At 43.2% G+C, this 23,097-nt stretch overlaps 1 protein-coding gene across 3 annotated transcripts in view; it reads left to right on the top strand.

Moving 5' to 3' along the window:
* Positions 1-23,097, top strand: part of LOC115155556 (tyrosine-protein phosphatase non-receptor type 4) — a 113,568-nt gene that overhangs the window by 56,255 nt on the left and 34,216 nt on the right. For 2 of the 3 annotated variants that reach the window (XM_029702259.1, XM_029702262.1), the window contains exons 4-9: positions 4,099-4,141; positions 4,229-4,307; positions 18,366-18,410; positions 19,470-19,522; positions 22,169-22,289; positions 22,507-22,594. In XM_029702259.1, the coding sequence (XP_029558119.1) occupies positions 4,099-4,141; positions 4,229-4,307; positions 18,366-18,410; positions 19,470-19,522; positions 22,169-22,289; positions 22,507-22,594 (429 nt within the window). Of the gene's footprint in view, positions 1-4,098; positions 4,142-4,228; positions 4,308-9,670; positions 9,685-18,365; positions 18,411-19,469; positions 19,523-22,168; positions 22,290-22,506; positions 22,595-23,097 lie in introns of all 3 variants that reach the window. The other variant, XM_029702260.1, reaches the window with a different exon arrangement.

The raw sequence follows: 23,097 nt of genomic DNA on the forward strand, positions 1-23,097 counted from the left end.
ACAAAAAAACATACAGCCATTTTCCAGCCAAAGAGAGGAGTCACAAAAAGCAGAAATGGAGAGAAAATTAGTCACTTAACCTTTGATCTTCATCAGATGGCACTCATAGGACTTCATGTTACACAATACATGTATGTTTTGTTCGATAAAGTTCATATTTATATAAAAAAATCAGTTTACATTGGCGCGTTACGTTATGTTTTGCCTCCAAAACATCCAGTGAATTTGCAGAGAGCCACATCAATTTACAGAAATACTCATCATAAACTTTGAAAGATACAAGTGTTATACATAGGATTAAAGAGAAACTTCTCCTTAATGCAACCGCTGTGTCAGATTTCAAAAAAGCTTTACGGCGAAAGCACACCATGCGATAATCTGAGTACAGCGCTCAGCCACCAAAACAAGCCATTCAGATACCCACCAAGTTGTGGAGTCAACAAAAGTCAGAAATAGCGTTAGAAATATTCACTTACCTTTGATCTTCATCGGAATGCACTCCCAGAAATCCCAGTTCCACAATAAATGTTCGTTTTGTCGATTAAGTTCATCTTTATGTCCAAATACCTCCTTTTTGTTCGCATTTAGTTCACTAATCCAAATGCACAAAGTGCGGGCACTAAGTCCAGATGAAAAGTCAAAAAAGTTCCATTAAAGTTCATAGAAACATGTCAAACAATGTATACAATCAATCTTTAGGATGTTTTTATCATAAATCTTATTCCAACCGGACAATTCTGTTGTCATTAGAAAGGAAAGGGAACGGAGCTCACGCTCATGTGCGATAAACAACTCATGGCTTTCAGCCTGACCCCTTCTCTGAGTGCTCTTATTCTCTCCCCTTTCACAATAGAAGCCTGAAACAACTTTCTAAAGACTGTTGACATCTAGTGGAAGCCTTAGGAAGTGCAATCTGACCCCATTTACACTGGATATTGGATAGGCAATCACTTGAAAAACTACAAACCTCAGATTTCCCACTTCCTGGTTGGATTTTTCTCAGGTTTTTGCCTGCCATATAAGTTCTGTTATACTCACAGACATCATTCAAACAGTTTTAGAAACTTCAGTGTTTTCTATCCAAATCTACTAATTATATGCATAATCTAGCTTCTGGGCCTGAGGTGCAGGCAGTTTACTCTGGGCACGCTTTTCATCCGGATGTGAAAATACTGCCCCCTATCACAAAGAAGTTAACATCTGCTAACCATGTGTATGTGACCAATATAATTTCATTTGATTTGATGACACACACTGATGCAGAGTTAATATGAACAGGAGTTGTGTTGACACCATCCTCCTCATCTCCCCTCCATAATTGTTGTGTACTGTCACTACTGTGTGGTAAATTTGTACATTCGGAAAGTATTCAGACCCCTTCACTTTTTCCATATTTTGTTACATTACAGCCATATTCTAAAATGGATTCAATAGTTTTTTTCCCCCTCATCTATCTACACACAATAACCCATAATGACAAAGCAAAAATATAAATGGGTGTATATGACTTACGACATACGCCTAGTAAAAATCGTCTGAACACTTATGTAAATTTGATTTATGTTTTTATATATATATATATATATATATATATTTATTTATTTATTTATTTATATATATATATATATATATATATGTGTGTTCAGACGATTTTGATTCAGGAAACTAGGCGTATGTCGTAAGTCACGACTTCACAGGAGAGCTGTTTGAACGTAAACATTAATTCTAATCAAAATGCGTTTTTTTGGCAGAAATGCCTTCTCGAACATGTGAACTTCCATGTGCCTTAATATCAAACGTGTATGCCATCTGTAAATACGAATACAATTGTTAAATTATGAGCCTAGTTGGTTTAGCCACAGAAAAAGGGGGCAACCTTCCTACTAGCCATGATTGGCTGAGATAATGAGTGGGCTGGACATGCCGAGAGATGAGTTTGGATTGGTCTACCATATAGCACGCGTCTGTCTGTTGGAGCTGGTCAGTATGTTTAGGTAATCGTGTTAAACGCTGCTTTTTTATATTTTTATGTATAGCGTAGTAAAACTGCATAAACTTAATGTCAAGTTAAGGTGTACTGTTAGCTAGCTAACGTTTGCTGGCTGGCTCGCTAGGAAACGTTATGTGTATGCTCTCCACTTTCTGGAGGACCGAGTTTTGAAATCAGTGGAATTTGAGTATGATAGCTAAGGAGATGGAGAAAACACCAGTCTGGATTACATCTTCAAATTAAGGCAACCATGCATGGCATCAGACAGGAGACGCGTCCAACCATTATGTATTCTGGTAAGATTTTCAGATAGTACACCTTTCTAATTTTGACAAAGTGGTTTCATTTCAAGTGTACTTGAGCTAGCTAGCAAAACAATGTCTTAACAAAATATTTCTTAACAAAAGACTCCACTTTAATTTTGACGAAGTATTTTCATTTCAAGTTAGTGTACTGTTAGCTAGCTAGCTAATGTTAGCTGGCTGACTCGCTAACTAACGTCATGCGTTTTTTTGGGCAGAAATGCCTTCTCGAACATGTGAACTTTCATGTGCCTTAATATCAAACTTGTATACCATCTGATTGATTGTTTACCTAGCTAGCTATCAAGCTACATTTCTTAACAAAAGACTCTCATCTTAGGGTGCCAGAGCGCAGAATAACTGATGCATTTTTGAATGCTAAACACCCGTTGAATATGTCCGGTGTCAGTAAACGTTGGCAACAAAGCGTAATTCAATTGTTGCCAGTCGCACAGGTACAGTCACCAACGCTTTGGATAAAGTGAAAAAAGCCTAACCAGCTCTGCTAGGGTGAGTAAATGGTCAGAGTGGTGTGTTCTCTCATTATGTGTCTGGAAGTAGCAAGCCAATGTTTGCCAGTTAGCTTGGGTGCTTGACTGTAGTTGTGAGGTCAGAGCTTTCGGAACAACCCTATTTACTTATTGGCCAGAGTGTCCAATGTGCGCTTTGAACGCGAAACCACAGAGCAATGGGGTGAGTAATGTTCAGTGAGCTGTTCTCTCTCTCTTAGATGTCTGGAAGTAGCTGGACAATTAGTACAGGACGCACGGATCAGTGTATGAACAATGCTGAATGGGTGTAGACAAAGAACTCCAGAGATGTTCGAGCTCTACCTGGACCACTCAAGGACTTTCAGAGACTGTTGGGAGGTGAACCTTTACCCCAGGCTGATGTCCTAAGCGCTCTAGAGCAGGTTCATCAAGGATCTCGCTTTACTGCTCATCTTTCCCTCGATCCTGACTAGTCTCCCAGTCCCTGCCACTGAAAATCATCCCCACAGTATAATTCTGCCACCACCATGCTTCACCGTAGGGATGGTATTAGCCAGGTGATGAGTGGTGCCTGGTTTCCTCCAGACTTGACGCTTGCCATTCAGGCTAAAGGGTTCAATCTTGGTTTCAGCAGACCAGAGAATCTTGGTCTGAGAGTCCTTTAAGTGCCTTTTGGCAAACTCCAAGCAGGCTGTCGTGTGCCTTTTTATTGAGGAGTGGCTTCTGTCTGGCCACTGTACCATAAAGGCCTGACTGGTGGAGTGCTGCAGAGATGGTGGTTGTCCTTCTGGAAGGTTGACCCATCTCCACAGAGGAACTCCGGAGCTCTGTCAGAGTGACCATCGGGTTCTTGGTCACCTCCCTGACCAAGGCCCTTCTCCCCCGATTGCTCAGTTTGGCTCAAGGATGATCAATGGAAACAGGATGCACCTTTGCTCAATTTCGAGTCTCATAGCAAAGGGTCTATGTAAATAATCTATTTCCGTTTTTTGTTTTTAATACATTTGCAAACATTTCTAAACCTGTTTTTGCTTTGTCATTATGGGGTATTGTGTGTAGATTGAGGATTTGGTTCTATTTAATGCATTTTAGAATAAGACACAATGTGACACAATGTGTAAAAAGTGAAGGGTTCTGAATACTTTCCGAATGCACTGTTACTAGCTACAGATCATCACGACCCAGCCTGCATTTCCCAACTGGAAAACGGAGAGTGAGAGGTGGAGGGGGCTGACTGGTGAATAATTGAGAATGAACACGGCTGCTGAGGAAATGCTGTTGTGTCATTGAGTTTCTCCTCATTTATCTTTTACAGAGATGGCTGGATCCAAACAAACCCATCAGGAAGCAGCTAAAACGTAGGTGAACCTTCAGTGGATGGATTAACTAGGAAGTGGTTGTTTTTAAGTGTAGATCCAATAATCTCTCTCATTGTGCATTTACAGGGGGATCGCCTCATAATCTGAGCTTCAGAGTGAAGTTCTATGTGACCGACCCTAATAAACTTCAGGAAGAGTACACTAGGTAAGGATACTAATTAGAAATGGAACATTTTGCTTGATGTTTAAACTGCCAAAATTCCACGTCAATTCAAAATGTAGAATAATGGTCCTATTTCGTATGTATGACCAGGCAATGACGTTATATCAACCGCAACCCTTTACAGACACGGAATGCAGCTACAGTAACATGTCAATAGCGACCACTGATAACTCTTCTGATGCCTTGATAAATTGTTTTCAGACGGTAGAATTCTGCTCCGGCATGATGTTCTATTGTTTCGTTGCTGATTGATGTGTTGCTGTGTTGTGTTTTTTATGGTAGTGTAGCTAGATGTACTTTCTTTGTAATAAATGTCTTGGTAAGTCACAGTATTTTAAAAGTACTTTTTTAAGTACTTTTTTAGGAGAGAGTGTTCTGCAGGCAGGCTGTGCGAAGCAGTTTGAGATGATTTGATTGACAGTTCTGGTCGCCTAGTGATGGAAGTTAGTCCCACTTCAGAAGCAGCATTACTTTACAGACAAATAAAATGCCATTCTTATCTCCAGAGAAGGTTTTGTGTCTGCATTTAAAAAGCCGTAGTGCAGCCTTACCCTAACAAACAAACAAAAATGCTGTAGCCGAGGCGCTTTCCATTCCATTATATCTGAAAAGGGTAATCTTTACAGGCTACCAGTAGCCCACTGTAATTTCATATTATGAGACAAAAACAGCCCCACCCACTCAGCAACGAAGAGTACCGAAGAGTCGTGCTCGCAAGACTGGCCCGAAAATACCTCTGTATCCCGGCAACATCGGTCCCATGATTAAACTAGGATATTCTCCAGACAACAGACTGAACACACACATGCATCATTAGCAAAGTGAAAGCGCAGGCAGGCCAGGGCTAGGGAGGTAGAAGGCCAGGGCTAGGGAGGTAGAGGGGCAGGAAGGCCAGCGCTAGGGAGGGAGAGGGGCAGGAAGGCCAGCGCTAGGGAGGGAGAGGGGCAGGAAGGCCAGCGCTAGGGAGGGAGAGGGGCAGGAAGGCCAGCGCTAGGGAGGGAGAGGGGCAGGAAGGCCAGCGCTAGGGAGGGAGAGGGGCAGGAAGGCCAGGGCTAGGGAGGGAGAGGGGCAGGAAGGCCAGGGCTAGGGAGGGAGAGGGGCAGGAAGGCCAGCGCTAGGGAGGGAGAGGGGCAGGAAGGTCAGCGCTAGGGAGGGAGAGGGGCAGGAAGGCCAGCGCTAGGGAGGGAGAGGGGCAGGAAGGCCAGGGCTAGGGAGGTAGAGGGGCAGGAAGGCCAGCGCGAGGGAGAGCGAGAGGAGGGGCAGGCAGGCCAGCGCGAGGGAGGGAGGGAGAGAGATCCAGAAAATAGCTGTTAAAGTCTACAACCACCTAAAAGGAAGCGATTCCCAAACCTTCCATTAAAAAAAGCCATTACCTACAGAGAGATGACCCTGGAGAAGAGTCTCCTAAGCAAGCTGGTCCTGGGGCTCTGTTCACAAACAGACCCCACAGAGCCCCAGGACAGCAACACAATTACACCTAACCAAATCATGAGAAAACAAAAAGACACATTGGAAAGTATTAACAAAAAAACTGAGCGAACTAGAATGCTATTTGGCCCTAAACAGAGAGAACACAGTGCCAGAATACCTGACCACTGTGACTGACTCAAACTTAAGGAAAGCTTTGACTATGTACAGACTCAGTGAGCATAGCCTTGTTATTGAGAATGACTGCCGTGAACAGGCGTGGCTCTCGGGAAGACAGGCTATGTGCACACTGCCCATAAAATGAGGTGGAAACTGAGCTGCACTTCCTAACCTCCTGCCAAATGTATGACCATATTAGAGACACATATTTCCCTCAGATTACACAGATCTCCAAAGAATTTGAAAACAAGCCCAATTTTGATCAACTCCCATATCTACTGGGTGAAATACCACAGTGTGCCATCACAGCAGCAAGATTTGTGACCTGTTGCCACAAGAAAAGGGCAACCAGTGAAGAACAAACACCATTGTAAATACAACCCATATTTTTGTTTTATTTTCCCTTTTGTACTTTAACTATTTTCACATCGTTACACTGTATATAGACATAATATGACTTTTGTAATGTCTTTATTCTTTTGTAACTTCTGTGAGTATAATGTTTACTGTTCATTTTTGTTTATTTCACTTTTGTATATTATCTACTTCACTTGCTTTGGCAATGTAAACATATGTTTCCCATGCCAATAAAGGCCCTTGAATTGAGTGGAGGGGCAGGCAGGCCAGCGAGAGAGAGGGGAGGGGCAGGCAGAACCATACACATATATCTTGGTAATCTGCATTTCGCAATGTTTTGTCTTGCATGCCTCGCAAATTCACAAAAGTAGCCTAAAGTTGTCCTCTTCCTCTGGGTTTATTTGAATTACATGACTTTTATTACACAAATTACACAACACAAGGCTATGTGTTTTAACTTTTAGATGTTCACACCCCTCATACTAATAAAGAGTGCTGGCTGATGACCCTAGTAAAGAGTACACTGGGTAAGGGCCTAGTAAAGAGTACACTGGGTAAGGGCCTAGTAAAGAGTACACTGGGTAAGGGCCTAGTAAAGAGTACACTGGGTAAGGGCCTAGTAAAGAGTACACTGGGTAAGGGCCTAGTAAAGAGTACACTGGGTAAGGGCCTAGTAAAGAGTACACTGGGTAAGGGCCTAGTAAAGAGTACACTGGGTAAGGGCCTAGTAAAGAGTACACTGGGTAAGGGCCTAGTAAAGAGTACACTGGGTAAGGGCCTAGTAAAGAGTACACTGGGTACTCTTTAGAGGTAGAAGACAGGGCTGATCACTTTCCTCTGCTCCTTTTTGTGCTGGCCATAGAACCCCTGGCGGAGGCCATAAGAACAGATCCTGGCATGTAGGGCTTTCAGGTGGGCCAGATAAATCATATGATCTCATTGTTCGCAGACATTATTTTGTTCCTCTCTGACCTGACCGGATCCACCTCAAAACTGCAGATGCTTTTGGGTACATACAGCTCTATATCAGGTTACAAAGTCAACATGGACAAAATTTAAATACTTCCACTGACTCGCTTTGACTATAGCATCTTTGAACGAACGGGTCCCTTCAGATGGTCGCCACAGGGGTTCAAATATCTGGGAATCACAGTTGATAATGACTTAAGAAATGTGTACAAGCTTAACTACTCTGTCTTGGTTCAGAAGGTGGTGGATGACTTGAATAGTATTTGGGAGAATTAGCTGTATTAAGATGAACGTTCTGCCTAAAATGATGTACCTATTTCAATCTTTACACATAATCCCTACCCGAGAGTTTCTTTAAGTCCTTTAACAAGACCATAAGACAATTTGTATGGAACCGTAAAACCCCAAGGGTGAGCCTGGACAAATGAATGTGGGATTATTGTCTGGGAGGTCTCCGTCTACCAAAGATGTATTACTGGGCATCGCAAATGAGATACATTTCATTCCTATTTGAAACTGAACCAGTCCCTTGGACTCAGATGGAAATGTTTGCTCTTAATGAAGAGGTTGGGAGTAATATTATCTACAAATGGAACCTCAAGACTATATCAACAAAAACAAGCAATCTCTGTACCATCAACTTAGTACGGTCTTGGTATGACATTTGTAAGTTATTTGGTCTGAAACAGGACTTGTCACCCAAAACACCCCTGTGGCAAATCAGACTCCTGCCAATGATCTTGGATAGCAACATGTTTCAACATTGGCATGAGAAGGGAATAATACATGTTCAACATTGTTATATAGATGGGATACTTATGTCATGTAGAACATTGTTATATAGATGGGATACTTATGTCATGTAGAACATTGTTATATAGATGGGATACTTATGTCATGTAGAACATTGTTATATACAGTGAGGGGGGAAAAAGTATTTGATCCCCTGCTGATTTTGTACGTTTGCCCACTGACAAAGAAAGGATAAGTCTATCATTTTAATGGTAGGTTTATTTGAACAGTTAGAGACAGAATAACAACAAAAATATCCAGAAAAACGCATGTCAGAAATGTTATAAATTTATTTGCATTTTAATGAGGGAAATAAGTATTTGACCCCCTCTCAATCAGAAAGATTTCTGGCTCCCAGGTGTCTTTTATACAGGTAACGAGCTGAGATTAGGAGTACACTCTTAAAGGGAGTGCTCCTAATCTCAGTCTGTTACCTGTATAAAAGACACTTGTCCACAGAAGCAATCAATCAGATTCCAAACTCTCCACCATGGCCAAGACCAAAGAGCTCTCCAAGGATGTCAGGGACAAGATTGTAGACCTACACAAGGCTGGAATGGGCTACAAGACCATCGCCAAGCAGCTTGGTGAGAAGGTGACAACATTTGGTGCGATTATTCGCAAATGGAAGAAACACGATAGAACTGTCAATATCCCTCAGCCTGGGGCTCTATGCAAGATCTCACCTCGTGGAGTTGCAATGATCATGAGAACAGTGAGGAATCAGCCCAGAACTACACGGGAGGATCTTGTCAATGATCTCAAGGCAGCTGGGACCATAGTCACCAAGAAAACAATTGCTAACACACTACGCCGTGAAGGACTGAAATCCTGCAGCGCCCGCAAGGTCCCCCTGCTCAAGAATACATATACATGCCCGTCTGAAGTTTGCCAATGAACATCTGAATGACTCAGAGGACAACTGAGTGAAAGTGTTGTGGTCAGATGAGACCAAAATGGAGCTCTTTGACAACTCAACTCGCCATGTTTGTAGGAGGAGGAATGCTGCCTATGACCCCAAGAACACCATCTCCACCGTCAAACATGGAGGTGGAAACATTATGCTTTGGGGGAGTTTTTCTGCTAAGGGGACAGGACAACTTTACCGCATCAAAGGGACGATGGACGGTCCTTCCCTCAGCCAGGGCATTGAAAATGGGTCGTGGATGGGTATTCCAGCATGACAATGACCCAAAACACACGGCCAAGGCAACAAAGGAGTGGCTCAAGAAGAAGCACATTAAGGTCCTGGAGTGGCCTAGCCAGTCTCCAGACCTTAATCCCATAGAAAATCTGTGGAGGCAGCTGAAGGTTCGAGTAGCCAAACATCAGCCTCGAAACCTTAATGACTTGGAGAAGATCTGCAAAGAGGAGTGGGACAAAATCCCTCCTGAGATGTGTGCAAACCTGGTGGCCAACTACAAGAAACGTCTGACCTCTGTGATTGCCAACAAGGGTTTTGCCACCAAGTACTAAGTCATGTTTTGCAGAGGGGTCAAATACTTATTTCCCTCATTAAAATGCAAATCATTTTATAACATTTTTGACATGCGTTTTTCTGGATTTTTTTGTTGTTATTCTGTCTCTCACTGTTCAAATAAACCTACTAGTTCTATGTGACCGACCCTAATAAACTTCAGGAAGAGTACACTAGGTAAGGATACTAATTAGAAATGGAACATTTTGCTTGATGTTTAAACTGCCAAAATTCCACGTCAATTCAAAATGTAGAATAATGGTCCTATTTCGTATGTATGACCAGGCAATGACGTTATATCAACCGCAACCCTTTACAGACACGGAATGCAGCTACAGTAACATGTCAATAGCGACCACTGATAACTCTTCTGATGCCTTGATAAATTGTTTTCAGACGGTAGAATTCTGCTCCGGCATGATGTTCTATTGTTTCGTTGCTGATTGATGTGTTGCTGTGTTGTGTTTTTTATGGTAGTGTAGCTAGATGTACTTTCTTTGTAATAAATGTCTTGGTAAGTCACAGTATTTTAAAAGTACTTTTTTAAGTACTTTTTTAGGAGAGAGTGTTCTGCAGGCAGGCTGTGCGAAGCAGTTTGAGATGATTTGATTGACAGTTCTGGTCGCCTAGTGATGGAAGTTAGTCCCACTTCAGAAGCAGCATTACTTTACAGACAAATAAAATGCCATTCTTATCTCCAGAGAAGGTTTTGTGTCTGCATTTAAAAAGCCGTAGTGCAGCCTTACCCTAACAAACAAACAAAAATGCTGTAGCCGAGGCGCTTTCCATTCCATTATATCTGAAAAGGGTAATCTTTACAGGCTACCAGTAGCCCACTGTAATTTCATATTATGAGACAAAAACAGCCCCACCCACTCAGCAACGAAGAGTACCGAAGAGTCGTGCTCGCAAGACTGGCCCGAAAATACCTCTGTATCCCGGCAACATCGGTCCCATGATTAAACTAGGATATTCTCCAGACAACAGACTGAACACACACATGCATCATTAGCAAAGTGAAAGCGCAGGCAGGCCAGGGCTAGGGAGGTAGAAGGCCAGGGCTAGGGAGGTAGAGGGGCAGGAAGGCCAGCGCTAGGGAGGGAGAGGGGCAGGAAGGCCAGCGCTAGGGAGGGAGAGGGGCAGGAAGGCCAGCGCTAGGGAGGGAGAGGGGCAGGAAGGCCAGCGCTAGGGAGGGAGAGGGGCAGGAAGGCCAGCGCTAGGGAGGGAGAGGGGCAGGAAGGCCAGGGCTAGGGAGGGAGAGGGGCAGGAAGGCCAGGGCTAGGGAGGGAGAGGGGCAGGAAGGCCAGCGCTAGGGAGGGAGAGGGGCAGGAAGGTCAGCGCTAGGGAGGGAGAGGGGCAGGAAGGCCAGCGCTAGGGAGGGAGAGGGGCAGGAAGGCCAGGGCTAGGGAGGTAGAGGGGCAGGAAGGCCAGCGCGAGGGAGAGCGAGAGGAGGGGCAGGCAGGCCAGCGCGAGGGAGGGAGGGAGAGAGATCCAGAAAATAGCTGTTAAAGTCTACAACCACCTAAAAGGAAGCGATTCCCAAACCTTCCATTAAAAAAAGCCATTACCTACAGAGAGATGACCCTGGAGAAGAGTCTCCTAAGCAAGCTGGTCCTGGGGCTCTGTTCACAAACAGACCCCACAGAGCCCCAGGACAGCAACACAATTACACCTAACCAAATCATGAGAAAACAAAAAGACACATTGGAAAGTATTAACAAAAAAACTGAGCGAACTAGAATGCTATTTGGCCCTAAACAGAGAGAACACAGTGCCAGAATACCTGACCACTGTGACTGACTCAAACTTAAGGAAAGCTTTGACTATGTACAGACTCAGTGAGCATAGCCTTGTTATTGAGAATGACTGCCGTGAACAGGCGTGGCTCTCGGGAAGACAGGCTATGTGCACACTGCCCATAAAATGAGGTGGAAACTGAGCTGCACTTCCTAACCTCCTGCCAAATGTATGACCATATTAGAGACACATATTTCCCTCAGATTACACAGATCTCCAAAGTATTCGAAAACAAGCCCAATTTTGCTCCCTATTATCTACTTCACTTGCTTTGGCAATGTAAACATATGTTTCCCATGCCAATAAAGGCCCTTGAATTGAGTGGAGGGGCAGGCAGGCCAGCGAGAGAGAGGGGAGGGGCAGGCAGAACCATACACATATATCTTGGTAATCTGCATTTCGCAATGTTTTGTCTTGCATGCCTCGCAAATTCACAAAAGTAGCCTAAAGTTGTCCTCTTCCTCTGGGTTTATTTGAATTACATGACTTTTATTACACAAATTACACAACACAAGGCTATGTGTTTTAACTTTTAGATGTTCACACCCCTCATACTAATAAAGAGTGCTGGCTGATGACCCTAGTAAAGAGTACACTGGGTAAGGGCCTAGTAAAGAGTACACTGGGTAAGGGCCTAGTAAAGAGTACACTGGGTAAGGGCCTAGTAAAGAGTACACTGGGTAAGGGCCTAGTAAAGAGTACACTGGGTAAGGGCCTAGTAAAGAGTACACTGGGTAAGGGCCTAGTAAAGAGTACACTGGGTAAGGGCCTAGTAAAGAGTACACTGGGTAAGGGCCTAGTAAAGGGTACACTGGGTAAGGGCCTAGTAAAGAGTACACTGGGTACTCTTTAGAGGTAGAAGACAGGGCTGATCACTTTCCTCTGCTCCTTTTTGTGCTGGCCATAGAACCCCTGGCGGAGGCCATAAGAACAGATCCTGGCATGTAGGGCTTTCAGGTGGGCCAGATAAATCATATGATCTCATTGTTCGCAGACATTATTTTGTTCCTCTCTGACCTGACCGGATCCACCTCAAAACTGCAGATGCTTTTGGGTACATACAGCTCTATATCAGGTTACAAAGTCAACATGGACAAAATTTAAATACTTCCACTGACTCGCTTTGACTATAGCATCTTTGAACGAACGGGTCCCTTCAGATGGTCGCCACAGGGGTTCAAATATCTGGGAATCACAGTTGATAATGACTTAAGAAATGTGTACAAGCTTAACTACTCTGTCTTGGTTCAGAAGGTGGTGGATGACTTGAATAGTATTTGGGAGAATTAGCTGTATTAAGATGAACGTTCTGCCTAAAATGATGTACCTATTTCAATCTTTACACATAATCCCTACCCGAGAGTTTCTTTAAGTCCTTTAACAAGACCATAAGACAATTTGTATGGAACCGTAAAACCCCAAGGGTGAGCCTGGACAAATGAATGTGGGATTATTGTCTGGGAGGTCTCCGTCTACCAAAGATGTATTACTGGGCATCGCAAATGAGATACATTTCATTCCTATTTGAAACTGAACCAGTCCCTTGGACTCAGATGGAAATGTTTGCTCTTAATGAAGAGGTTGGGAGTAATATTATCTACAAATGGAACCTCAAGACTATATCAACAAAAACAAGCAATCTCTGTACCATCAACTTAGTAAGGTCTTGGTATGACATTTGTAAGTTATTTGGTCTGAAACAGGACTTGTCACCCAAAACACCCCTGTGGCAAATCAGACTCCTGCCAATGATCTTGGATAGCAACATGTTTCAACATTGGCATGAGAAGGGAATAATACATGTTCAACATTGTTATATAGATGGGATACTTATGTCATGTAGAACATTGTTATATAGATGGGATACTTATGTCATGTAGAACATTGTTATATAGATGGGATACTTATGTCATGTAGAACATTGTTATATACAGTGAGGGGGGAAAAAGTATTTGATCCCCTGCTGATTTTGTACGTTTGCCCACTGACAAAGAAAGGATAAGTCTATCATTTTAATGGTAGGTTTATTTGAACAGTTAGAGACAGAATAACAACAAAAATATCCAGAAAAACGCATGTCAGAAATGTTATAAATTTATTTGCATTTTAATGAGGGAAATAAGTATTTGACCCCCTCTCAATCAGAAAGATTTCTGGCTCCCAGGTGTCTTTTATACAGGTAACGAGCTGAGATTAGGAGTACACTCTTAAAGGGAGTGCTCCTAATCTCAGTCTGTTACCTGTATAAAAGACACTTGTCCACAGAAGCAATCAATCAGATTCCAAACTCTCCACCATGGCCAAGACCAAAGAGCTCTCCAAGGATGTCAGGGACAAGATTGTAGACCTACACAAGGCTGGAATGGGCTACAAGACCATCGCCAAGCAGCTTGGTGAGAAGGTGACAACATTTGGTGCGATTATTCGCAAATGGAAGAAACACGATAGAACTGTCAATATCCCTCAGCCTGGGGCTCTATGCAAGATCTCACCTCGTGGAGTTGCAATGATCATGAGAACAGTGAGGAATCAGCCCAGAACTACACGGGAGGATCTTGTCAATGATCTCAAGGCAGCTGGGATCATAGTCACCAAGAAAACAATTGCTAACACACTACGCCGTGAAGGACTGAAATCCTGCAGCGCCCGCAAGGTCCCCCTGCTCAAGAATACATATACATGCCCGTCTGAAGTTTGCCAATGAACATCTGAATGACTCAGAGGACAACTGAGTGAAAGTGTTGTGGTCAGATGAGACCAAAATGGAGCTCTTTGACAACTCAACTCGCCATGTTTGTAGGAGGAGGAATGCTGCCTATGACCCCAAGAACACCATCTCCACCGTCAAACATGGAGGTGGAAACATTATGCTTTGGGGGAGTTTTTCTGCTAAGGGGACAGGACAACTTTACCGCATCAAAGGGACGATGGACGGTCCTTCCCTCAGCCAGGGCATTGAAAATGGGTCGTGGATGGGTATTCCAGCATGACAATGACCCAAAACACACGGCCAAGGCAACAAAGGAGTGGCTCAAGAAGAAGCACATTAAGGTCCTGGAGTGGCCTAGCCAGTCTCCAGACCTTAATCCCATAGAAAATCTGTGGAGGCAGCTGAAGGTTCGAGTAGCCAAACATCAGCCTCGAAACCTTAATGACTTGGAGAAGATCTGCAAAGAGGAGTGGGACAAAATCCCTCCTGAGATGTGTGCAAACCTGGTGGCCAACTACAAGAAACGTCTGACCTCTGTGATTGCCAACAAGGGTTTTGCCACCAAGTACTAAGTCATGTTTTGCAGAGGGGTCAAATACTTATTTCCCTCATTAAAATGCAAATCATTTTATAACATTTTTGACATGCGTTTTTCTGGATTTTTTTGTTGTTATTCTGTCTCTCACTGTTCAAATAAACCTACTATTAAAATTATAGACTGATCATTTCGTTGTAAGTGGGCAAACGTACAAAATCAGCAGGGGATCAAATACTTTTTTCCCCCACTGTAGATGGGGTACTTATGTCATGTAGAACATTGTTATATAGATGGGGTAGTTATGTCATGTAGAACATTGTTATATAGATGGGGTACTTATGTCATGTAGAACATTGTTATATAGATGGGGTACTTATGTCATGTGGAACATTGTTATATAGATGGGGTACTTATGTCATGTGGAACATTGTTATATAGATGGGGTACTTTTTCATGTAGAACATTGTTATATAGATGGGGTACTTATGTCATGTAGAACATTGTTATATAGATGGGATACTTACAGTTAAAGATTACATACACTTAGGTTGGAGTCATTAAAACTCCTTTTTCAACCACTCCACAAATTTCTTGTTAACAAACTATAGTTTTGGCAAGTTGGTTAGGACATCTCCTTTATGCATGGCAAAGGTCATTTTTCCAACAATTGTTTACAGACAGATTATTTCACTTGTAATTCACTGAATCACAATTCCAGTCGGTCAGAAGTTTCCGTACACTAAGTTGACTGTGCCTTTAAACTGCTTGGGAAATTCCAGAAAATGATGTCATGGCTTTAGAAGCTTCTGATAGGCTATTTGACATAATTTGAGTCAATTGCTGGTGTACCTGTGAATATATTTCAAGGCCTACATTCAAACTCAGTGCCTCTTTCCTTGACATCATGGGAAAATCTAAAGAAATCAGCCAAGACCTCAGAAAACCATTTGTACACCTCCACAAGTCTGGTTCATCCTTGGGAGCAATTTCCAAATGCCTGAAGGTACCACATTCATCTGTACAAACAATAGTACGCAAGTATAAACAACATGGGTCCACGCAACCGTCATACCACTCAGGAAGGAGATGTGTTCTGTCTCCTAGAGATGAACGTACTTTGGAGCGAAAAGCGCAAATCAATCCCAGAACAACAGCAAAGGACCTTGTGAAGATGCTGGAGGAAACAGGTACACAAGTATCTATATCCACAGTAAAACAAGTCCTATATCGACATAACCTGAAAGGCCGCTTAGCAAGGAAGAAGCCACTGCTCCAAAACCGCCATTAAAATATCCAGACTACGGTTTGCAACAGCACATGGGGACAAACATCGTACTTTTTGGAGAAATGTCCTCTGGTTTGATGAAACAAAAATAGAACTGTTTGGCCATAATGACCATTGTTATGTTTGGAGGAAAAAGGGGGAGGCTTGCAAGCCAAAGAACACCATCCCAACCGTGAAGCACGGGGGTGGCAGCATCATGTTGTGGGGGTGCTTTGCTGCAGGAGGGACTGGTGCACTTCACAAAATAGATGGCATCATGAGGAAGGAACATTTTGTGGATATATTGAAGCAACATCTCAAGACATCAGTCAGGAAGTTAAAGCTTGGTCGCAACTGGGTCTTCCAAATGGACAATGACCCGAAGCATACTTCCAAAGTTGTGGCAAAATGGCTTAAGGACAACAAAGTCAAGGTATTGGAGTGGACATCACAAAGCCCTGACCTCAATCCTATAGAAAATTTGTGGGCAGAACTGAAAAAGTGTGTGCGAGCAAGGAGGCCTACAAACCTGCCTCAGTTACACCGGCTCTGTCAACAGGAATCGGTCAAAATTCACCCAACTTATTTTGGGAAGCTTGTGGAAGGCTACCCAAAATGTTTGACCCAAGTTAAACAATTTAAAGGCAATGCTACCAAATACTAATTGAGTGTATGCACACTTCTGACCCACTGGCAATGTGATGAAATAAATAACAGCTGAAATAAATCATTCTCTCTACTATTATTCTGACATTTCACATTCTTAAAATAAAGTGGTGATCCTAACTGACCTAAAAAGGGATTTTTACTACGATTAAATATCAGGAATTGTGAAAAATTGAGTTTAAATGTACTTGGCTAAGGTGTATGTAAACTTCTGACTTCAACTGTATGTCATTTGAGCAACTTAAAGAGAAATACCATTTATCCAATAATCATTTATTTTGTTATTTACAGTTAAGAAACTTTCTTAGAAGCACTCTTAGAGATATGACTTTACCAAACCTGTCAAGTATTGAACAACTACTCCATGATAACCATGCCACACACAGATTTATATTCAGTCTACTCATTGCTAATGCAACAATTCCCAAAACCAGATGTACATAAGTCGAGAGAGCGATGGGAATCCAAATTGAATACTACAATTGATGAGGGGCTATGGTCGGACCTATGCCAAAATAGTGTGTCAGTGACCATCAACTCCAGATATAGACTTCTACATTACAACTTCCTCCACCAACTCTATCTGACACCTCAGAGGCTACATAGATATCACCCTGAAATATCAGAAATGTGTTACAGATGTGGAACAACAGAAGATACTTTTTTTGCGTTCCAGTTGGCAGTGTACTAAATTACAAGCCTTCTGGCATGATGTTTGTGATACCCTGGCCTTTATTATGGAGGTCCCTTTCCCACTTGATCCTGAAATATGCCTTCTGGGTAACTTCACAAATGTGAATTTGAGGAATAACTTAAAAATCAAATTGACAGAAATCGCTCTTGCCACTGCAAGAAAATGTGTTGCATTGACATGAAAATCATATTCCCCTCTCCCAATTCCAAGACGGCTCTCTGAAATGAATAAGTGTATTCCTATGGAGAAGATTACCTATGCTTTAACATAAATTCAACCACTTTGTGAAAATATGGCAACCCTTCCTGTACTATATGTAAACACTTCCGTTGAGGTTGGTGGATGTGAGCGTGTAGATTGATGTAGCTATTGTCTCTGTAATGTACTGTTTGCATTGTTTTGTGTAAATGTTGGTATCTCTTGTCATTTGTCTTATTTAGTCATTAGTGTTATTACTATTACAACCTGCCATGTCATGCCCATATAAGGAGATGAATTACCCTGTGTAACTGTATTGCACTTGCTAAAGCCCTCAGCTAATCATTCTACTAATGGAGAGGACTACAGTAAACGGGTTAGGAGTAGGTCTGGGGTTGAGAGTTCACTTCATCTAAGACTAGGATCCGCTTGGTAGGTATATTAACCAATAATGGGCTAATTCTACTGCTGGCTGCCTGGCACACAGCTAGGTATAAATGTGAATAGCATGCCATGGATGCTGCCATCCCCTATTGCAAGGGTGTCCATCCATGGTCATTAAAAACAGAGTTACAGTCAACTGGATACTCCAGTGTTATTTATTCAATCCATGCACCACTCAAGCATGATATTGCTCAGCCAGCCTTATCAAGTGAGTAAACCACTTTGTATGTCTAAGATGCAGAGGCATGGATCTGTTTTGGATGTGCGTTATCGATTCCAGACAGCACACAACAACAGTGCTGGTGAGCTCTTGTACTATGATGAGATTCATTCAGTATTAGTTATACACAAAAACAACAGGCTACAAGTTAAGTCATAGAAATGTTGCCTAAGCAATGAGCATCAGAGAAGCTCCATGTGAGTGGGTCCGGTCCAGGTGCTTTATCTAGTGTACTGTACATTATGTCCAAATGTACTATGGTCCATAATCACAAAGACATCTGTATCACATTGTTATTGGTGTAACTGCTCTCCTTATTCCCTGTAGGTACCAATATTTCCTCCAGCTCAAACAGGACATCCTGACTGGAAGGTTAGTTCAGTTGGCTGTTCTTATTTACACAGGTTCAGCAGCACACTCACACACTGTTCTAGTGGACTAACACTGATTCTACCAGGCCAGCACGCTGACACACTGTTCTAGTGGACTAACACTGATTCTACCAGGCCAGCACGCTGACACACTGTTCTAGTGGACTAACACTGATTCTACCAGGCCAGCACGCTGACACACTGTTCTAGTGGACTAACACTGATTCTACCAGGCCAGCACGCTGACACACTGTTCTAGTGGACTAACGCTGATTCTACCGGGCCAGCACGCTGACACACTGTTCTAGTGGACTAACGCTGATTCTACCCGGCCAGCACGCTGACACACTGTTCTAGTGGACTAACGCTGATTCTACCGGGCCAGCACGCTGACACACTGTTCTAGTGGACTAACGCTGATTCTACCGGGCCAGCACACTGACACACTGTTCTAGTGGACTAACGCTGATTCTACCGGGCCAGCACGCTGACACACTGTTCTAGTGGACTAACGCTGATTCTACCGGGCCAGCACACTGACACACTGTTCTAGTGGACTAACGCTGATTCTACCGGGCCAGCACACTGACACACTGTTCTAGTGGACTAACGCTGATTCTACCCGGCCAGCACGCTGACGCACTGTTCTAGTGGACTAACGCTGATTCTACCCGGCCAGCACGCTGACACACTGTTCTAGTGGACTAACGCTGATTCTACCGGGCCAGCACGCTGACACACTGTTCTAGTGGACTAACGCTGATTCTACCGGGCCAGCACGCTGACACACTGTTCTAGTGGACTAACGCTGATTCTACCGGGCCAGCACGCTGACACACTGTTCTAGTGGACTAACACGGATTCTACTGGGCCAGCACGCTGACACACTGATTCTACCGGGCCAGCACGCTGACACACTGTTCTAGTGGACTAACACTGATTCTACCGGGCCAGCACGATGAAACACTGTTTTATTGGTAGAAAAATAAAAGCTGTTGTAATGATTTTCCTATTGATCCAAATTAATTAATGTGGTGACTTGTGTGTTTGTGTCCCACAGACTGCCCTGTCCACACAACACTGCCGCACTCCTGGCGTCCTATGCTGTTCAATGTAAGTACCCATTCTCATGGTGTCCCATGCTGTTCAATGTAAGTATCCATTCTCATGGTGTCCCATGCTGTTCAATGTAAGTAGCCATTCTCATGGTGTCCCATGCTGTTCAGTGTAAGTAGCCATTCTCATGGTGTCCCATGCTGTTCAATGTAAGTAGCCATTCTCATGGTGTCCCATGCTGTTCAATGTAAGTAGCCATTCTCATGGTGTCCCATGCTGTTCAATGTAAGTAGCCATTCTCATGGTGTCCCATGCTGTTCAATGTAAGTAGCCATTCTCATGGTGTCCCATGCTGTTCAATGTAAGTAGCCATTCTCATGGTGTCCCATGCTGTTCAATGTAAGTAGCCATTCTCATGGTGTCCCATGCTGTTCAATGTAAGTAGCCATTCTCATGGTGTCCCATGCTGTTCAATGTAAGTAGCCATTCTCCTGATGTGCTGCTAAAGATATGTAGCTACTGGTAGTTAGTTCACACATTTATTTGATCTCTCTGATGCTTCATACGAGGCTGCACAGGTTCTGGCCACTAGGCAACTCCAACTCTTTTGTTGTGAGATGACTAGAAAGCTGTGTGTTGTAAGCCTTTAGCTGAGAGTCAGTGTACTCACCAGGACTTCCCAATGGTCACTCTGTGTGTGCCGCCTTGCATAACTTTTTACAACGTCATATCCAATTTATTCTTTAATTCTCTCACCCAATAAAATAAGCTGTTTGCAGCGGAGCCTGAAATCGGCCATAATCCTCTCTTTATGCCCTTGTTGCTTTTTTTTATTTAATGAACCTTTATTTAACGAGGCCAGTCAGTTAAGAACAAATTCTTATTTACAATGACGGTCTACATTAGCAGGACATGGTTAGCTGTATACGGAACGCTATGCTAATCATTAGGCTGTTTCTCCCCATCTTTTGTCCCAGATTGATTTGTGTGGTATGACTTTTTTGTGCTGATAGTGTGACTGGCCATTTGCCAAGCATGCTCAGGACAGCAAAGCACAGTATAGTACAGCACATAGCACAAGAGGTTGGGGAGAACAGATTTATGGTAATGGCTGACTCAGAATGAGTAGAATGGTATCAAATACATCAAACACATGATTTCCAGGTGTTGAATGCCATTTTTATTACTCAGTAACCAACATTCTAACTAATAAACTAGAACGCTGACTACTGTAGCATGTTAGCATAGTATAGCCTAGCGGTCCACAGCTAGCATAGAGCGACAGCCTACCACTGTGATGGGCCTTTTAGCCTGAGGAGTGTAGTTTACCAGCCTGTGTCACCAGATTGACCTGAATAATGGCTCCTGACAGATTGGAGAGGGGGTTAGCCAGGGGTCTGTCCCCATTCAATCTGTCCACATCCCCACTGCAGTGGCCTGCTGAGGCTTGCCTCTCTCCCCAAACTCCCCAGGGAGTCTCATGGCTATATAGGTCACTGGAGGGATTTGAACTGCACCTCCAACATCTAACACAACCTGTGGGTGTCCATGTCCAGAATCTCACTTAGCTCAGTGTCCCTCCCCATGAGAAGGTTTTCATTTCATTGTAGCCATGGGGATAGTGGTATGAATCATTTTAGCTTCATTTCAGTTTCAAGATGATTCAATGCTGCTGGTAATTCGGTTAGTTTTACCAAATCAGTGAGGCTGGTCAAATTCGATCAAGAAATGCACTCTGCTGAAAGCTTTGGCGTTAGTGCTGTGTAGATATTTATTTGCATACTGCTAATAAATCCATAGGCAATTGATCGGTTAGTTTGAACATTGTGGGTCTTTTTTGTGTGTGTGGTGATTAGATCAATAACTGTTTTGAATTGATCTGTTTGTTATGAGCCCGTGGTTAAAGGGATTTTCCCCAGAGTCAGATGAAGTTGTGGATGTCATATCTATGTCTCTGCGTCCAGTATGAAGGAAGTTAGATGTAGTTTTGCAATCCAACGCTAACTAGCGTTAGTGCAATGACAGGAAGTCAAACTAGGCATGACTTCCTGTCATTACGCTAGTTACCAGTTGCGTGAACGCTAGTTGGCAACTTCTTTTAAAATGCACGCTGAGACATTGTCAAAATCACAAACTATCCATTTGAAAGCAGCAATCTGCAGTTGCTACATACATTTTTGGACTTATGAGTTATGAATGCCCATTGAATCTTGAAGAATATAACTAATACAAGCTTGTTTTATTCCAATGTTTGAAAACAAACACTGTATAGCTTCAACACGCTTAAAATGATACATGTTATATTGGATGGTCAGTCCTTGAATTCCTCAGCTTTTTCACAAAAACAGAGGCAAGGACACTGCTTTGTTATTGTTACAATGAAGAATTGGCCCTTTAAGAGGTCCACTCTTATGAATTGGTGTCTGTTTCACACACGACCACAAGCTAATGGATCTGAGGTACTCAGCTACTCTAGTGGTGGTTGGCGCTCCAAAGCTTCTCTACCACTTGTGTATTTTATAAACAGACCTCATAACCAGGCTTTTGATTGAGGTTCTTGTATTCATTACTGCATTGATAGGCAATGGTTTGTCTGTCCAGTACAATATAGGCCTACTGTTTGCTGTGTATGATATAGGCTATGTGTGTCGATTTAACTGTCTGTGTACTATTGAATAGATTTTCTCTCTGTGCGTTGTGTAGCTGAGTTGGGAGACTACAGTGACTCGGAGCATGCTCCTGGCTACCTCTCAGAGTTCTGCTTCATCCCCAACCCGCCACAAGGGTTCCACAAGGAGGTCACCAAACACCACCAACAGCACAGGTAGAGCGGCCCATCTTCATGTCCCAGGGACACATGTTCATACACAGCTGTATACTGCCCCAGCTCTTATAGCAGAGTAGGTTTCCATGGTTTTATTGAGTGCATTTCCAGGCATGATCTCACTGTGCTGCTCTGTCTTCTGTGAATGGATTACGTGCGTTTGATTAGAGGAACCGTCTCCCTCTCATTTATCTCTCGTTCTCTCTCTACTTCTCAGTGGTCTGTCTTCTGCCCAGTCAGAGTTTAATTACCTGAACACAGCACGGACGCTGGAGCTGTACGGAGTGGAATTGCACTATGCAAGGGTAAGGCTGCTCCCCTGTGTGTCTGTCACTGCAGTAGTAGAAAGGGCACTTGTCATAGCAGCACTGATACCCATGTTCCATACAGCTGTGCCTTAGCTCTAGAAGAGCCTGTGCTTTCTAAGCCAACAGGTAGAAGTAGGTTGAGGCAGCGTACAGTAGTATGTAATTCCTCTGGCCCCCCCACAATCCTGAAGTATCCCTTTAAGGCTGAGGGTTCCTTTATAGCTGAGGAACAGCAGAACCACTGAGCCTTGACAAGCTGTGTCTGTGGACTGGGGAGTCCACTAATCCAGTCATTGTCTGGAGTACAGAGATTTCCCTCATTGTCCGATTAGACAGACCTCTCTCTTTGTCCCAGATAATGTGTCTGTCTGTCTGGGTACCTTTATGTGCATGTTTGGGTGTCTTGGTCTGTGTTTGACTGTCTAGGTTTGGTTGTTTTTGTCTGGATAGTAGTTTGATTCATAAGACAAAGCAGGTCACAAAATTATTGGTACAATGAG

Source organism: Salmo trutta, chromosome 20 (assembly GCF_901001165.1).
Source record: "Salmo trutta chromosome 20, fSalTru1.1, whole genome shotgun sequence".
NCBI lineage: Eukaryota > Metazoa > Chordata > Actinopteri > Salmoniformes > Salmonidae > Salmo > Salmo trutta.